Source organism: Haliotis rufescens, unplaced genomic scaffold, assembly GCF_023055435.1.
Source record: "Haliotis rufescens isolate VD_foot unplaced genomic scaffold, xgHalRufe1.0.p SCAF_13, whole genome shotgun sequence".
Lineage (NCBI taxonomy): Eukaryota > Metazoa > Mollusca > Gastropoda > Lepetellida > Haliotidae > Haliotis > Haliotis rufescens.
The window spans coordinates 3,032,916-3,047,341 of NW_025963813.1; the positions used below are offsets into that span (position 1 = coordinate 3,032,916).

At 39.9% G+C, this 14,426-nt stretch overlaps 1 protein-coding gene across 1 annotated transcript; it reads right to left on the reverse strand.

Annotated features, from left to right (window-relative positions):
* Positions 1 to 1,432: 1,432 nt before the first annotated feature.
* Positions 1,433 to 9,081, reverse strand: LOC124116902 (ependymin-related protein 1-like). Its single transcript, XM_046478508.2, has 6 exons — positions 7,674 to 9,081; positions 5,065 to 5,172; positions 3,929 to 4,022; positions 3,065 to 3,238; positions 1,838 to 1,936; positions 1,433 to 1,541 (listed from the first exon to the last, which is right to left on the reverse strand). Exons 1-5 carry the CDS (start codon positions 7,800 to 7,802, stop codon positions 1,842 to 1,844), a joined length of 600 nt encoding a protein of 199 aa, XP_046334464.2. The 5' UTR covers positions 7,803 to 9,081; the 3' UTR covers positions 1,433 to 1,541; positions 1,838 to 1,841.
* Positions 9,082 to 14,426: the final 5,345 nt, after the last annotated feature.

The following is a 14,426-nucleotide window of genomic DNA, read 5'->3' on the forward strand; positions in this document are numbered from 1 at the left end:
CTAGGGGAAATATTTTGTGATTTACTATGGACTAAAACTCTAAAACAACTTCATGCTTTTATGAAGTCCAGGTTAACTCGGGGGTTTAATTCCAAATTACACCAAAGGCTTCAGTAAAGCTTACTGTAGACATGTGGAAGAAATCTTCAAATTTGAGACATTAGTGACGAAAAGGATCTGTGATCGAATTGCCTATTTTGACTTGTTCGGAACGTTCCTGTTCAGGTGAATAATTAACTTGCCTTTGAATGTGTCTGTGATCGGTGCAACTTGTGGGGCAAATATACTCACATTTTCGTGAACACCTGGTATCATCTCATTTTGATAGTGCTTCATAAACACATGCTTATGAGACTCTTATGATTATGGAAATGGTTATTGCCGCTTTTATTAGAATATGTCCCAGGTTTAGTGACTTGGCAGATTACATATAATCGTACGTTGATCTCACTACTGAAGTGAGTGTGGTTTTACGCCGCTTTTAGCAATATTCCAGCAATATCACGGCTGGGGACACCAGAAATGAGCTTCACACATTGTTCCCATGTCGGGAATCGAACCCGGGTCTTCGGCCCCTTCACTACTGAAAGCAGCGATGGACATAAAGCACCTTTGGTCCATAATTTCTTGGTTGTTCTCGGTGGTGTCTGTTGTTGTCGAAACATTCCAACTACATTATGAGCAAGTAAGTTGTGACATGAGGCCGTGTGTAACTGACAGTCAGTGCGTGGATTGTGTTCGAAACCCCGTTGTCAGATATTAAGCAATGTATGGATGTTTACTGTCATCCAGTGGCAGCCAAAGATAAATCATTGCCTGTCGATTCGTTTGGGTAGGCCGGAGCAGTCAAATGACGCAGCTGATATTTTCATGTTTAGAAATTCCATTCAACTATATATCTCTGGTTGTGTGCATGACCCCCTTTCTCAGAAAGTTAGGAAAAGACCTGAAAATTGGGTATGTTAGTAACTGCGACAAACTGATTTTCCTTAGTTACAGAAAAGTTAGTGTTCAGATATGAAATGAAAATCATTCGTCAACACTGGCATCTTTCCGTAACCTACCTGAAGGCAAGTTGGAGAATGACATCGATTAATATGTGACATAAGTTGTCAGCCTTTGCATTGTACCAAAACCCGGAAGAATTAGTTTTTCGTTTCACCGATAAGCAATTGGCCAGCCAACAACATACGCCGTGAATTAGGCCAAATACCTGTCTTCTAGTTCTAATCGGGGCGGTCGGGTAGCCTAGTGGTTAAAGCGTTCGCTCGTCACGCCGAGGACCCGGGTTCGCCGTGATATTTCTGGAATATTGCTAAAAGCGGCGTAAAACCATACTTACTCACTCACTCTAGTTCTAATCCGGAATCTGGAAAGTGCCAAGGTTTATCGATTTTGTAGCACAGTGGAAAAACATAAATAAAGTTTAAGACAATTTTGCTGAACGCATTTTTATTATTCATATCATGTACATCTGGCAAGATGATACATTCTGAAAGTGACTTGAGAAAAACAGATCCCAATGTATCTCTTCAGATGATCTGAAATAGAAAAAGATTGTTTTAAGGTAAAAATTGCAATTGTATCACATATATGATAATCAAAAATATATACTTTAATGTCTTAAGACACCGGACGTTACTCGTCATATTTAAGCAAAAAAGAAATTCCAATAAATGTGTCATTAGTACTCATTACATGTAGTAGAATCATAATGTTATATATGGAAGGAAGAAAGTAAAGCAACACACTGCTGTGCCATTGAGTGGAAAGTTAGAATATGGTTCAGTGTTAAGTAATTGAGTGAAATATTTTTTATTGAGTGAGTAGTACGTACGGTATCACGCATAGCAGTATGCCGGAATGTCGAACACAGAGAAGTCGCTGATGCCCGGAACCACGTCGTTGTACCCGAGAACTTTAAGAGCGTTTCCTTCTGGAATGTATATTTCACAGTCAGTATATTTGATGTTATTCTACGTCGCGCAGTCAACAATATATGAGCTATATCACAGCGGTCTGTAAATAATTGACTGGGCTAGGCAAACCAGAGGATGATCTCACGCCATCAGATGTCTTTGTTTATAAATCTTGGTGATTTTATCTACTTCTAAGTTCTTTCGAATGTGGGAAATATGTTCTGTTTTATAATGTGCGAAGTAAATTTCACAACATTCTAAAATTTGAAAAAAAAATCAAACACCAACTAAAAACACAGGTTTCTGGGTTTTTACTTTGCTTCTTTCAAATGTTGAGTCGTAAGGACTTTTAATTTCCCTTCGACATGAATCTTACGAGCCGTGGAATAAGTGTTCGAAGTCAGTCTCTGCGTGAAGATCTGACAATCGCTGTAAATGAAAGATGGGTGGGTTCTTGAGCCAATCAGATGTCATCTCTCTAAAACGATTCGGTTTCGCTTTACCATCTTGATTTAAAAAAAATCGTGTTTAACAAACGAAAACCCACAGTAACCCCTCTGAAACGCTAGGGTGAATGAAATATCTACAACGATCAAATAATTCGGCCTTTTTTATCTTCATTCGGACATGGTCGTTTAACTTCCCGGTCGAGATGGAGAAATAAGATTTGTTGGTTTGAATGCATCGTTCACTGGCACCAAGGATTAAAAGCCTCGACCCCGATTGGCTGATTAGAATACCCACCTTCACGCAGAAAGGTAGTGTATAGGAGTAAAAGATTATTTTTTTCTTATTTTAATGACATTGGTTCGACGCGGATTTTAAACTCACTCATTCTGTCCGTAATAAGCTGGTATAACCGAAATACAGTACAAGGCGGCATTGAACCTAACACACTCACCTTTTAACCATTGAACTGACGTACCCTGATATAAATATTCAAAGCAGAGAAAAAAACACATTTACTCATGCTTTCCACATTTAGCTGACAGAGCGTTCTGTCAGAGACATGCTCACTCAAGCTGGCGTTAACCATCTCACTCACCTTTAATCATTTGGCTGATACTCGACGTTATTACTGATACGCTGAGTGAGCGGTGTTGATGCCCACTCACTCACTCATTCTCTTACTCACAAATACAAACCTGGGCCGGTTGTGGTCGTGGTGATGACGATTGGTACACAGTCTTTCCGTGTGACGGTAGCCACGACTTTCTGATGTTCCCCGTTGACGGAGGTGCTATTGTAAGTGTATGCCCTTGAAGACAGCCTGCCAATATCGTAGCCGTAAAAGAAAGGGCCCAAGGAGACGGCACCGCCTGTGGTGACACATAGTATTAAGATAAGAGCAGACCGTTTCATGTTACGGGTGGGGAAAGTGAATTTTAACACATGCAATGGACTGACATCTCACAACAGACCAACATATCTAAAAATGTTTGAAACACTTGTGGCAGTGAGGGAGGGGCTCCCTTACAAAGTGGACTTGGCAAGCAAAAGTACTGAACATGTTGTATGGGTGAGTATGGTTTTACGCTGCTTTTAGCAATATTCCAGCACGGTGGGGAAATGAGCTTCACACATTGTACCCATGCAGGGAATCGAACCCGACCGCCCCGACATGGGGTGACATGGGGCGACATGGGGTTTAACGTCGGTATTATTGCACTTACATAGCGTGCCTATTGTAAGCACGTGTGTGTGTGTGCGTGCGTGCGTGCGTGCGTGCGTGCGGACTGATGCTGATTTATAGTGTCAATCCTTGTCAAAGGCTACAAATTGCTATGTCTTGTAGACTTGAGTGAAATAAAGTTCAGTTCAGCCGCGTCATACCAATGGACGTTAATAGGTGGTACCTGCTGTTGTTAATCTTGGTGCTCGATATTTAGGGGATAAAACAAAGACGGATCGTTTGAGAGTCAGTATAGTGTGTCTGAGTCGGGTATCCATCTTAAATTGCGGCATGGTATCATGCTAGCACCCGTGAGATGTATTTTGAAATGACTTACTTGGAACGCAAACACTCTCCTGATCCTTGAACTGCCCCTGAAGGCGGAATGCTGAACACGTACGTGCCGCTGTATCAATTCGGTAACCAGTTCTCTGCAAACAAAAATCATTATTACCTTTTTACGAATTTTGTGAAAATGCAAGGCGAAGGACAAAGTGGGCAAGGGCCTAACTTCAAATTTTAAAGTGCTCAAAACCTGGAAATACTTGCATGAATGTTGGCAGACTTGTTCAAGAGCCCATCCTATGGCCAATAAACGTTTTAACCATACAATTTACTGTCTTGATCAACATCTCAAACAGAAACGCTCAGATCGAAGTCTTTCTGATGTTCCAGGCCTCGAAGTTGAGACTAAAACGGTCGCCGATGCGACCTAAATTTCAATGTGTCTGCTGTCTAAGATTCAGAGGTGGCCAAATGACTACCTTGAAACATATCTTGTGGCGACTACATTCTATTGCTACACATACGTAGACACAAACATAAACATGTCTGCTACTAATTGTACTCGCAAATAATTCCTCCTAAAGTCAACAATGAAACGAAATACATAAATATTAGTAATGTAATGTAATTAGGATTTTATTTTTGTTGATAGTTTATTGGATAAGCAAGGATATACCTTCTTATCTAGTAATATAAAATGCATCATTGTTCGTGTCACAAATTAAAAAAACTCAAGTACAGTTTCCACTAATATACAATTCCAAGACTTGTGCTATGATTTGCATAAAATAGTTATTTGATAAAATATAATTTCAAATGTTTCTGGCTACCGATAGAGGAATAATTCCAATACATTTGATAACTGAGATTTGCCCATTTCTAATTTTGCGCGGATCTGGCCTAATCATACTTGGTCGTTGGTTTATGAATGCTTCCAGTGATTATTGTAACGGTGAAACATGAATAAATGTTTCAAATATAAAAAGGGAACATAATTAAGGCACAACAAACACTCAAAAGGTCTCGCTTACCTTCTGTTAGTGGTAAAGTTCTCTGGAGGTCTCGCTTACCTTCTTGTAGTGCTAAAGCTCTCTGGAGATATCGCTTACCTTCTTGCAGTGGTAAAGCTCTCTTGGGGGTTTCGCTTACCTTCTCGTTGTCGAAATGTTTAATGGAGGTCTCGCTTACCTTCGGGTAATCGTAGATTACTTTGGTGGTCGTGACGAATCCGTCGCTGAGGTCACCGCTGATGACGTATCTTTGGTTGATGCCGTCGTAGGTGAATGAATACAAAGCCTGAAAATATACAATAATACCACTAGGAGTCATTTTGCACTGTCAATTTAGGAAGATCTGAATAAAGACAATATTTCCTAAATCTCAATTTAAGCGAGGCAAATATGTGAAAACTGTTGCAAAATCTAGACGGTCCAAACACTATAATATACAGTCGTTACCATTCTGGTCCTACAACCTCGGACAAGATAAATGTACCTCAAGCTGAGATAATGCATGCCAAGATATCTAAAAATTACTTCTGGTTTCGAAAAAATGCCTAATTCAACACAATTTCAAACCAGTCCCCTGCCTCTATCTTCCCGAGGCCAGCGTGTCCGGGCATATCAAAGCCTGGCTTCTACCCTTGCCAAATCCCGAGTTGTGCCCCTTGTAAGGAAAACGCGATATCCAATCAGATCGCTGTTCTTGTCTCGTATAGCTTCACAAAGATGGCGACTACGATAGGCGACGACCTTGTCGATCAGATAACGAAAACATTCGTGAATTCAACCTAGACACAAAAAGTTAGGCAATGGTTGAGGTGTTTAAAAGATGAAAAAGACATTTTCGTGTCAACAAAGACAGGCAGGGGTAAATCACTTTCAGGCAGGATGTTGATTTGGTGAAACGTTCTCTGATTAGACTATTGATATATGCGATAGTCCAATCATATTTAGCACTGGAAAGTGGGTTTGATGTGCCAAAGGTGGAAACAAGACTTTGATAAAAAGGCTAGTGGACGCTCTTGCCTCGGGAGGATGCCAGCTAGCTAAATGAAGTTATCATGAACCTTTAAAACAGAAAGTCACATGACCCTAGCTGTCTTCTTGTGTAATGTATAATGAAATACGTATCTGAAACCGAAAATTAACCTCATAATAGATAACATTCGTCACGACTCGCCTCTTTCTGTGATGAATGCCATGTGCGAAAATACGACAAACCAGTCAGAATGCGCGAATGACTTCAAGTACTTCGGTCAAAGAATCTCTCAGGAATTATAATTGATTTTACATGTCTTACCCAAAATACAGGATTATACAGTATGATTGAACAGTTTTACCTGTAAGTTCCGATGTGTTTTCAATAGCATCTGGAATATATATGATATAAGTGGGAAATATCCGTGAATCATTACGCAACGAGTTGACATTTCTCTTCGCTCTGCCTGTTTGCGCTGACCTTGGCCATCGTGTGCTTTTATTTATAACAGGAAACATTGGGTCTCACTCTGTGATACCGACCATTTGATATTTGGGGGATATTTAAAAATAAAAATATAATGTTTCTGATAAAACTGGAACTACATACTTTGCCCTCAGGTTTGCCTAAATTGTTCTGCTCCTCCTTCCCAGTAAAAACAGCTGCATGTTTTGAAGCCGTGACTAAAATAATATACTACTCGAAAGAAGTTGACTCATAATTCTTTCATATTACTAGTGAGTGAGTGAGTTGGGTTTGACGCCGCTTTTAACATTATTCCAGTTATGTCACGGCGTGTCAGCTTATTTTGGAGGAAAGCCGAGGTGATGCAGGTCTTAGACGTTTACCACTTCGGTGAAACCCACGAGCACGGGTATGGTACTGACAAACCTAGAAACATAATCGGGGTGAACCGGGATTCGAACCCACAATCATAGGTTTCTGACGTGTCCAGGGGACGCAACTCTGCACAGCTAATCGCGGCGCCTTAGACGACTGGGCCACCCGTGCCCCCCTTTCATATTACTATAGTTAATCTGTCATTGCATGACACATTAACTATAGGTTATTATATGTGTTTCTCAATTGGAGATGTCTACCACAGACCTTTTGAGTAGTTCATATCACTTCTAATTTAGAAACACCCTTCCCTCACCCCTCTGTGAATAAAGGTTCAGCAAAGCCTACCTTAATTATATGGATATTATTCATGAAATCTTATTTGCCTGAAGCTGCAACTCACGGTAGGCACCTACATGGACATGCCTTGCATGTGGGGAGTGGCTTAGTCCGTGTGGAGTCACAGTAGAGTCAAATAAAAAGGCTCTCTACCCGGGTACCTGGGCTAATTTTAGAAAAGCACATGCAACAGACAGCTTACTTTGCTTCTTCACTGAATATGTTGCAAACTGAGTGAGCCGAGTGAGAAGAGAAAACAATAACATAAGAAACGTATATAACTCTCATACACTTACTAGATGTTGTCTGTTCCGGTAAGGTAAATACACGTACCGATACATGAGCAATTTGTTGGAAATATCCCTGAAAATAGTTTTGTGTCACTTTCTTCAAGCAGGAATGGCAATCGGCTTGATAACGAAAATTTTGAATTATGATTGAGGAATCTGATTTAATTTTACAAATAATGATAAAGTGTATTCATATAACAAGGTTCGTTAGTTTATATCGCTGTTTTATTACAGCCAAGGCATACATGATACATCTTGTCATTCCGGGACCAACCGAAAGCATGCAATTTCCCTTGAAGTTGCGGAAAGGGGAGAGTGATTACATATAATGAGAGGCGTTGTACTTACATCCTTAGCAAACGTGGAGTTGACAATGGTGACAGATTGCACTGCACTGAATCTCACTGGAGGACAACAGGTGCTGGCACTGGCTGTCACAGAAAGACCAGCGAAGAGTAAGGCTGCTTGCAGGATCATTTTGGTGGGGAATCGTTGGAGATGTAGGCGCCAAGTTCTGTATCAAGCTCGCCCTGATGTACGAACTGAATTCGAAGCTGTTTCGCTTTTATCCGACCAGAGGAGCATCACGTGATACATAATTACAGCTCAGATAACATGTTAATTCGTCATGTTAATTCCCAGTTTATATAAGTTGTAATAAACAAGCAATATACATATATTTCCGAACTAGGACCGTTTTGCAATCAAAGCATATATGAATAATAATCTGTGTACGTGGACTTTAGCTGAAGAGGGTTCAAAATATGGAACTCGTCGAAAGACGTCCTTGATACCATTTCCTTACCTTCAAATAACCTCAAGCGAATTGACAAGTGCAGAAAGGTTTCATATACCAAGGATAAAGAGCTTGAATAAGAGAGAGAGATTACGGTATTTTAACGTAAATCCGCACACGAATGCCAAATGCAAAGCCAAACTGGAACTTTGTTATTACGAAAGGGTAGTCAGAGAGAGATGCTGGTAAAGTTGTTGAATTTCTGTTTTGTCGTTTTTAACCCCGCCATGATGTGCATTTGAGGCCAAATGCCCACAGTGCCGAACATACACAAATGCATGTACACAGTGCGTTGTTTCTAAACATATATATCAATAAAGGTGCTTATCTGGGTAGGTTTCCTTTTAGTTATAAAGACTGAAAATAAGGACATTCCAAGAGGAAATGAAACTCCTCATCAACAGAACATCTATTACAGTTTGTACACAGAAACATTTGGGATCATCATTTGCTTTAAACCGTTTATACTGCACTTTCAACTCATGTGATGCACAACGAAATTTACAATATACTCTTAATAAATCCCCAGAAGGAAATAATTCTATTATATACTTTTCAACACCCGTTACAGTTTTGAAGCCACAATACAAATTTAAAAAAAGGAATTCGATATCTTGTCATGCCAATTCTGCAACTCTATATCTTTACATCTCTGTGAAAACATGCTAAAAAAGCTTTAACATTACCACAATCCTGAGTGATCCAGACATATGATAAACCACTTACAAATATTAACTTACGAATGTGAGAGATCCAATTTATTGTACTAATATCATCAAAAATCCGCAACACATCACAGCACGCCCTTGGATACCTGGAACTTTCCATACGAAGAAGTCTGCATCAATAACCTTTACATCGACTATGATAATGAACACACATATAACTTCTGCCTACTTCAATTAAGACTCGTGAAGATCCGGGGTAGAACAGGTCTTCAGCAACCCATACCTGCCATAAAAGGCGACTATGCTTGTCGTAAGAGGCGACTAACGGGATCGGGTGGGCAGGCTCGCTGACTTGGTTGATGCATGTCATCGTATCCCAATTGCGTGGATCGATGCTCATGATATCAATCACTCGATTGTCTGGTCCAGAAGCGATTATTTACAGACCGCCGTCATATAGCTGGAATATTGCGGAGTGCGGTGTTTAACAACAAACAAAAGCACGAAACGAATCTGCTGACAAATATTCAACTTCACGAAAAGATACAGAGTTCACCCACTCGTCGTGAATCCTAGTGAAACAATAAGACCTAAAATGATAATTCATATTTTTGTCATTTTCTCTTGCACTTAATCTAGACAGTACTTATAATTGTATGTACCGTGAAAACAATGATATTGCCTTCTTTCACCTGTGCAAGTTATTTACTCGTACAGTTAACTACAGTTTGAGTTCGTTATTTAAGGGGCCACTATCTTTTGTTCGTTACAACCGTAGTTCGTTATAAGCATATATACAGCATGTACACAGCAAATGGCCTGGGCAAAAAAAACAACATTTGTTATATCCGTATTAAATACAGCCCACTCTACGCTTCTTGAGCTTTCAAATTCAAGACACACAATACCACCCAAAGTATAAATAAGCGGTCAGTGCGATTGTAAAACGAAGCAATACTTCGAAAACGTTTCAACGATTTTGATTGAATCTACGTGTACTTACTCTTGGGTGGTAGTACGTTAGTATAATCTTGTTCATTTTTAAGAAATATGATGTCTGACATTGAGCGATGTCAATTTGAGTATTGTTGGGGCTGTTTAGCGATGTTACACACGTTGTCCTGTGAAAATGCCCGATGTCAATTACCCCGACGTTGTTTTTATCACTAATGAAAGAGCTCGGACACTGAAAACTACATGGACGTAACAGGGATTTCTTCTAGATATACATTCCAAACTGCCATTAGTATTGTAACGTAATCTTTTACACAGTCTGCTGATGACGTTATCAAGACCACTTCGGTCACTTTTGTTTTTACGTCAAAAACACTGACACCTTCATCGGGATTTTTTATGGGCAAACATAAACCACGGAAAATTCCAGGTTCCATTAGTCTACGATTATGTGGAAAGTAGGAAACTGACAATACCAGCCCTTTTATCAATTGTTAGGCAGTGCATATATCTTTTGGCTTTGTTGACTTTAGACTCGAATCAACTCGAGTTGCTTGTTATACAATTTGGTTATAACACTTTTGATACAATGTGTACGCTTTTGAAACCGCGACGTCATCACAGTGCAGTAGCACTGAGCGGTGAACAAAGCCAGCTGACGGCCAGGCAACTTTGACCTTGGCATTTTTCATGCTTATGTAAAGTGACACTTGTCAAGGTAGAGTTCAAAAATTGGCCCCGAAACTACTAAAGTTACGTAAATGCTTGCATGCTTATCCGAGAGACACTTGTTAAGTTCGAAAACTGGTCCTGTGTGTACAAATTTAACAGTTTATCAATTTTTCTGATGACAAAAGCTATCCAAGTGCCTATCTCTTCTTTATTTATATATTCTCCACTTTATGAACAAACAAAATTCTAATGTGCCCCGTGACAGTGGATAGCATTAAAACACATCTGTGACGTCATTCTATTGTTTGAACGCTCCATTATTTTTCAGGAATGGAGAGTTGCTTGTCAACTGTACATTATCATAAAGCAGCATGTGAATCTTTCAAATATTTGCAACTACAGAATATTTTGTCAAAGTGTAAAAGTAGGGATGAGTTTAAGTAGGGGAATATCCTCGTAACTCTCCATTCATTAAAAATAATGGCCTCGGCCCCTGCGGGGCCTCTGCTCCATTATTTTTAAGGAATGGAGAGTTACTCGGACATTCCCCTCTACATAACAATAATAACAAGAAAACGGCGTTATGTCACACTGCATCCATGTGATAGGTGTTTTCAGCACCATAAGAAAGACCGTGATATAAACACGAATGATGCTGGCAATGTTGAGGTAAATTTGTGATAAAATATGTACTTTGCAACCGTGTGGATCGTCTCTGGCGATCGCGACGAGCAGGGGGACGTGGGTTGGTTGGTTGGTTTGTTGTTTAACGCCGCACTCACCAATATTCCAGCTATATGGCGGCGGTCTGTAAATAATCTAGTCTGAACCAGACAATCCAGTGATTAATATCATGAGCATTGATCCACACAATCGGGATCGATGACATGCATCAACCAAGTCAGCGAGCCTGACCACCCGATCCCGTTAGTCGCCTTTTACGGCAAGCATAGTCGCCCTTTTACGGCAAGCATGGGTCCCTGACGACCTATTCTACCCCAGATCTTCACGGGTTCTGGGGACGTGGGAAGATGATTTCCGGAACCCCCAATTGTGTTGATTAACCTATCATTAAATTATACAGCTCCATGCTCCCCTAAGGTTGGGTTGGTTGGTTCGGTTTGGTTTTTACGCTGCACTCAGCAATATTCCAGCTATATGACGGCGGTCTGTAAATAATCGAGTCTGACTTGGTTGATGCATGTCATCGTATCCCAACTTCGTGGATCGATGATCGTGATGTCAATCACTGGAGTATCTGGTCCAGACTATTTACAGTCCGCCGTCATATAGCTGGAATATTGCCGAGTGCGGCGTTTAACAAACAAACAAACAAACAAACAAATAAACAGTCAAGCCTTCGATATACCTCCATGTACACAGGACCATAGGAGTTATGGCCTTTGGTATGTGTGTTCGACCTGTCCTTTTTTCAAAAATTTTCTTTCCTTGTTTTCTGGTTTTGGTTCTGGTTCGTCTTTGGTCATGCCAGACAGGCAGCGAGCTGTGTCGCGACAATGTCTTTGCACGAGTTTAATGTCTTGTGCAGTGAGACAACAAACTCATTGCACATTCTGTGTACATTCTACAAGGAGAGATAGAACGAAAGTTTGTGACATTTGTTACCTCTCCGCAACTGCCAATGATACCTTTAGAGAATGTAAATGGATTCAGTTTGATTGGTTCTTTGTCTGAAGCTTCTATAACCAAGAAACGTGTTAGGAAGCCATGTCGAAAGGGAAAAGATTGAGCACCCCTTTTCCCCAACCATCGAAACGCAAAGATCGAGAATAAAGGGGTGGTATACTCCAGCAAATTTGACGCGAAAAGCTATAACTATCTACCAAATTAAGGTTCAGGCTGGTTCGGCCCAGGATAATAAATTGGAGATGAACAGAGAGAGACAGAGAGAGAGAGCACATCTGGATGCTTTCAGTTGCCCAGAAATATGCGGGACACGTTTTACTGCATTTATTTATTCATTGTGTATGGTTCTGGTAATCAGTACAATGCTTGTAATTTATTACAGCTTCCTTGATGTTTACACATCAAACCCCTTTATAAACGTTAACAGGCCAATAGTCCCTCAACCTGCAAGACAGGAGGTTGTAAAATGAATCATTTTGATAAGAAAGGTTATCAAAATATCGGTCGAATTACATATTTTTACTTCCTGTTCAATCATGTTTTCCGAATAGTCTCAATGAATGCACATCTAATAACCATCTTATACGTTAACCTTTATATGTGGTTATTAACATGATTTCTTAACAGATAAAATTGCGGAAGCAAATATGACCTATACTCGTGTCATGCGGATTCTGAAATATATGGCTAAACAGTAATAAATCGACAAAGACTGCAAACATCTACTGGTACATATAGTTTCATATCATCTTACAATCGCTCTTCGGAATAAAACACTCGAATAGACATTTGTGATAGATTTTTGTTAACTTTACTTGAATTTAAGTTCCAATATGACTTCCAAACTCTCCCAGGTTCAGGTTAAAGGCCACAAAGTTATTTTTGTAATGCGCGATGGCTGTTGGTAAATCACAGCAAAATGACCAAAAAGAGCTGATTCGAAAGTGAATATTTGTTATATTAGTTTTGGTCTTGTCATGCACGAATGTTAGTTGGGGTTAGTTTGTGCGTGCGAGCATGCTCCAATGCCTGAATGCTACCCCAATACAATCACCTTCGTATCAGTCCCGTTTCAGATAAAAATACGTGGTTTGACCAAAAATAATTATTTCAAATATCAAAGGCAGGGTTTGGAAGTCTTGAAGCATTATATAGGCACTTCAATACAATACCCGTGTCATAACGGATGTTTTCGTATACATTTGTCTAAACGATCAAATGAGTATAGGAAAATTCAACTAAAATAATACATGCCAATTCTTTGGATTTCATTTCGAAAAGCCAAGATTGATCTTGTCCATATCAGGAATGTTTGAAAACATTGACTGCGACGGATGTGATCAGGTAGATACTCTTATATTTTCAAAGGATATCGAGATACTCTGGCGAAACTCAGAACTTACGGAATTATATACCCATGTCTTTCGTGAAATTGAGTTTGATAACATCAGTAACAATAACAATCCCATACCTGAATACTGACTATCCCTATTTGAAGTTGAGTAGTATGTGCATATGTATTACTGCGACGCGTATGCTTAAATTATTAATGTTGTCTTACTTTTTAAGACACGATTTGAAACAGACATTTTAAAAGATTTGACCTTGTGTATATTTCCTACCCACTTTGCTCTTACTCGTGCTCGTGTTCGATGGTCATGGCTTAATATTGACACCAGGAGACGACGCAAAATTGCCAAATCTGATACATATTGTAACCTGAACACTTTCAAAGAGCTGTATCATTTCACCCATATATATTGTTCGTGAGCAGTACATTCCGAATTAATATGTAATTCGACCTTATTGGCAACTACAAATTATCACAATTTAGAATTGGCCATTTTATGTTTCAAGAGTGCCTTCAACATGAGAAATATACCACTCAGCAATATGACGGCGGTCTGTAAATAATCGAGTCTGGACCAGACAATCCAGTGGTTAATAGCATGAGCAACGATCCACGCAATTGGGATACGATGACATGTATCAACCAAGTCAGCGAGCCTGACCACCCGATCCCGTTAGTCGCCTTTTACAAGCATAGTCGCCTTTTACGGTAAACATGGGTTGCCGAAGACCTTTTCTACACCGGATCTTCACGGGTCCACTACACATTTGAATATAATCGAACTAAATGTTTTAAACAGTGGATGCAAAATTTGGAACTGTAACATATTTCCCAGCACAACATTCAAGACCCGATATTTCAGCACCATACAACAAAATTGGTGAGTGAGGAAGCTTGGTGCAACGCCGGTTTTGAACAGTATTCCATTTATGTTATGGCGTGTCGGCCTTGTCCACGAGCGCGAATATGGTGCTGACAAACTTGGGGCGAACCCAAGGGACGCAACAGACGCA

Bases quoted from the DNA above. Each gene is read 5' to 3' on its own strand.
- LOC124116902 (XM_046478508.2), bottom strand. From the start codon at position 7,802: ATGATCCTGCAAGCAGCCTTACTCTTCGCTGGTCTTTCTGTGACAGCC. The intron at 4,023-5,064 runs GTAAGCGAGACC...TTTTGTTTGCAG, and splicing joins TAATCTACGATTACCCGAAG to AGAACTGGTTACCGAATTGA. The intron at 1,937-3,064 runs GTTTGTATTTGT...TATACATTCCAG, and splicing joins CACGACCACAACCGGCCCAG to AAGGAAACGCTCTTAAAGTT.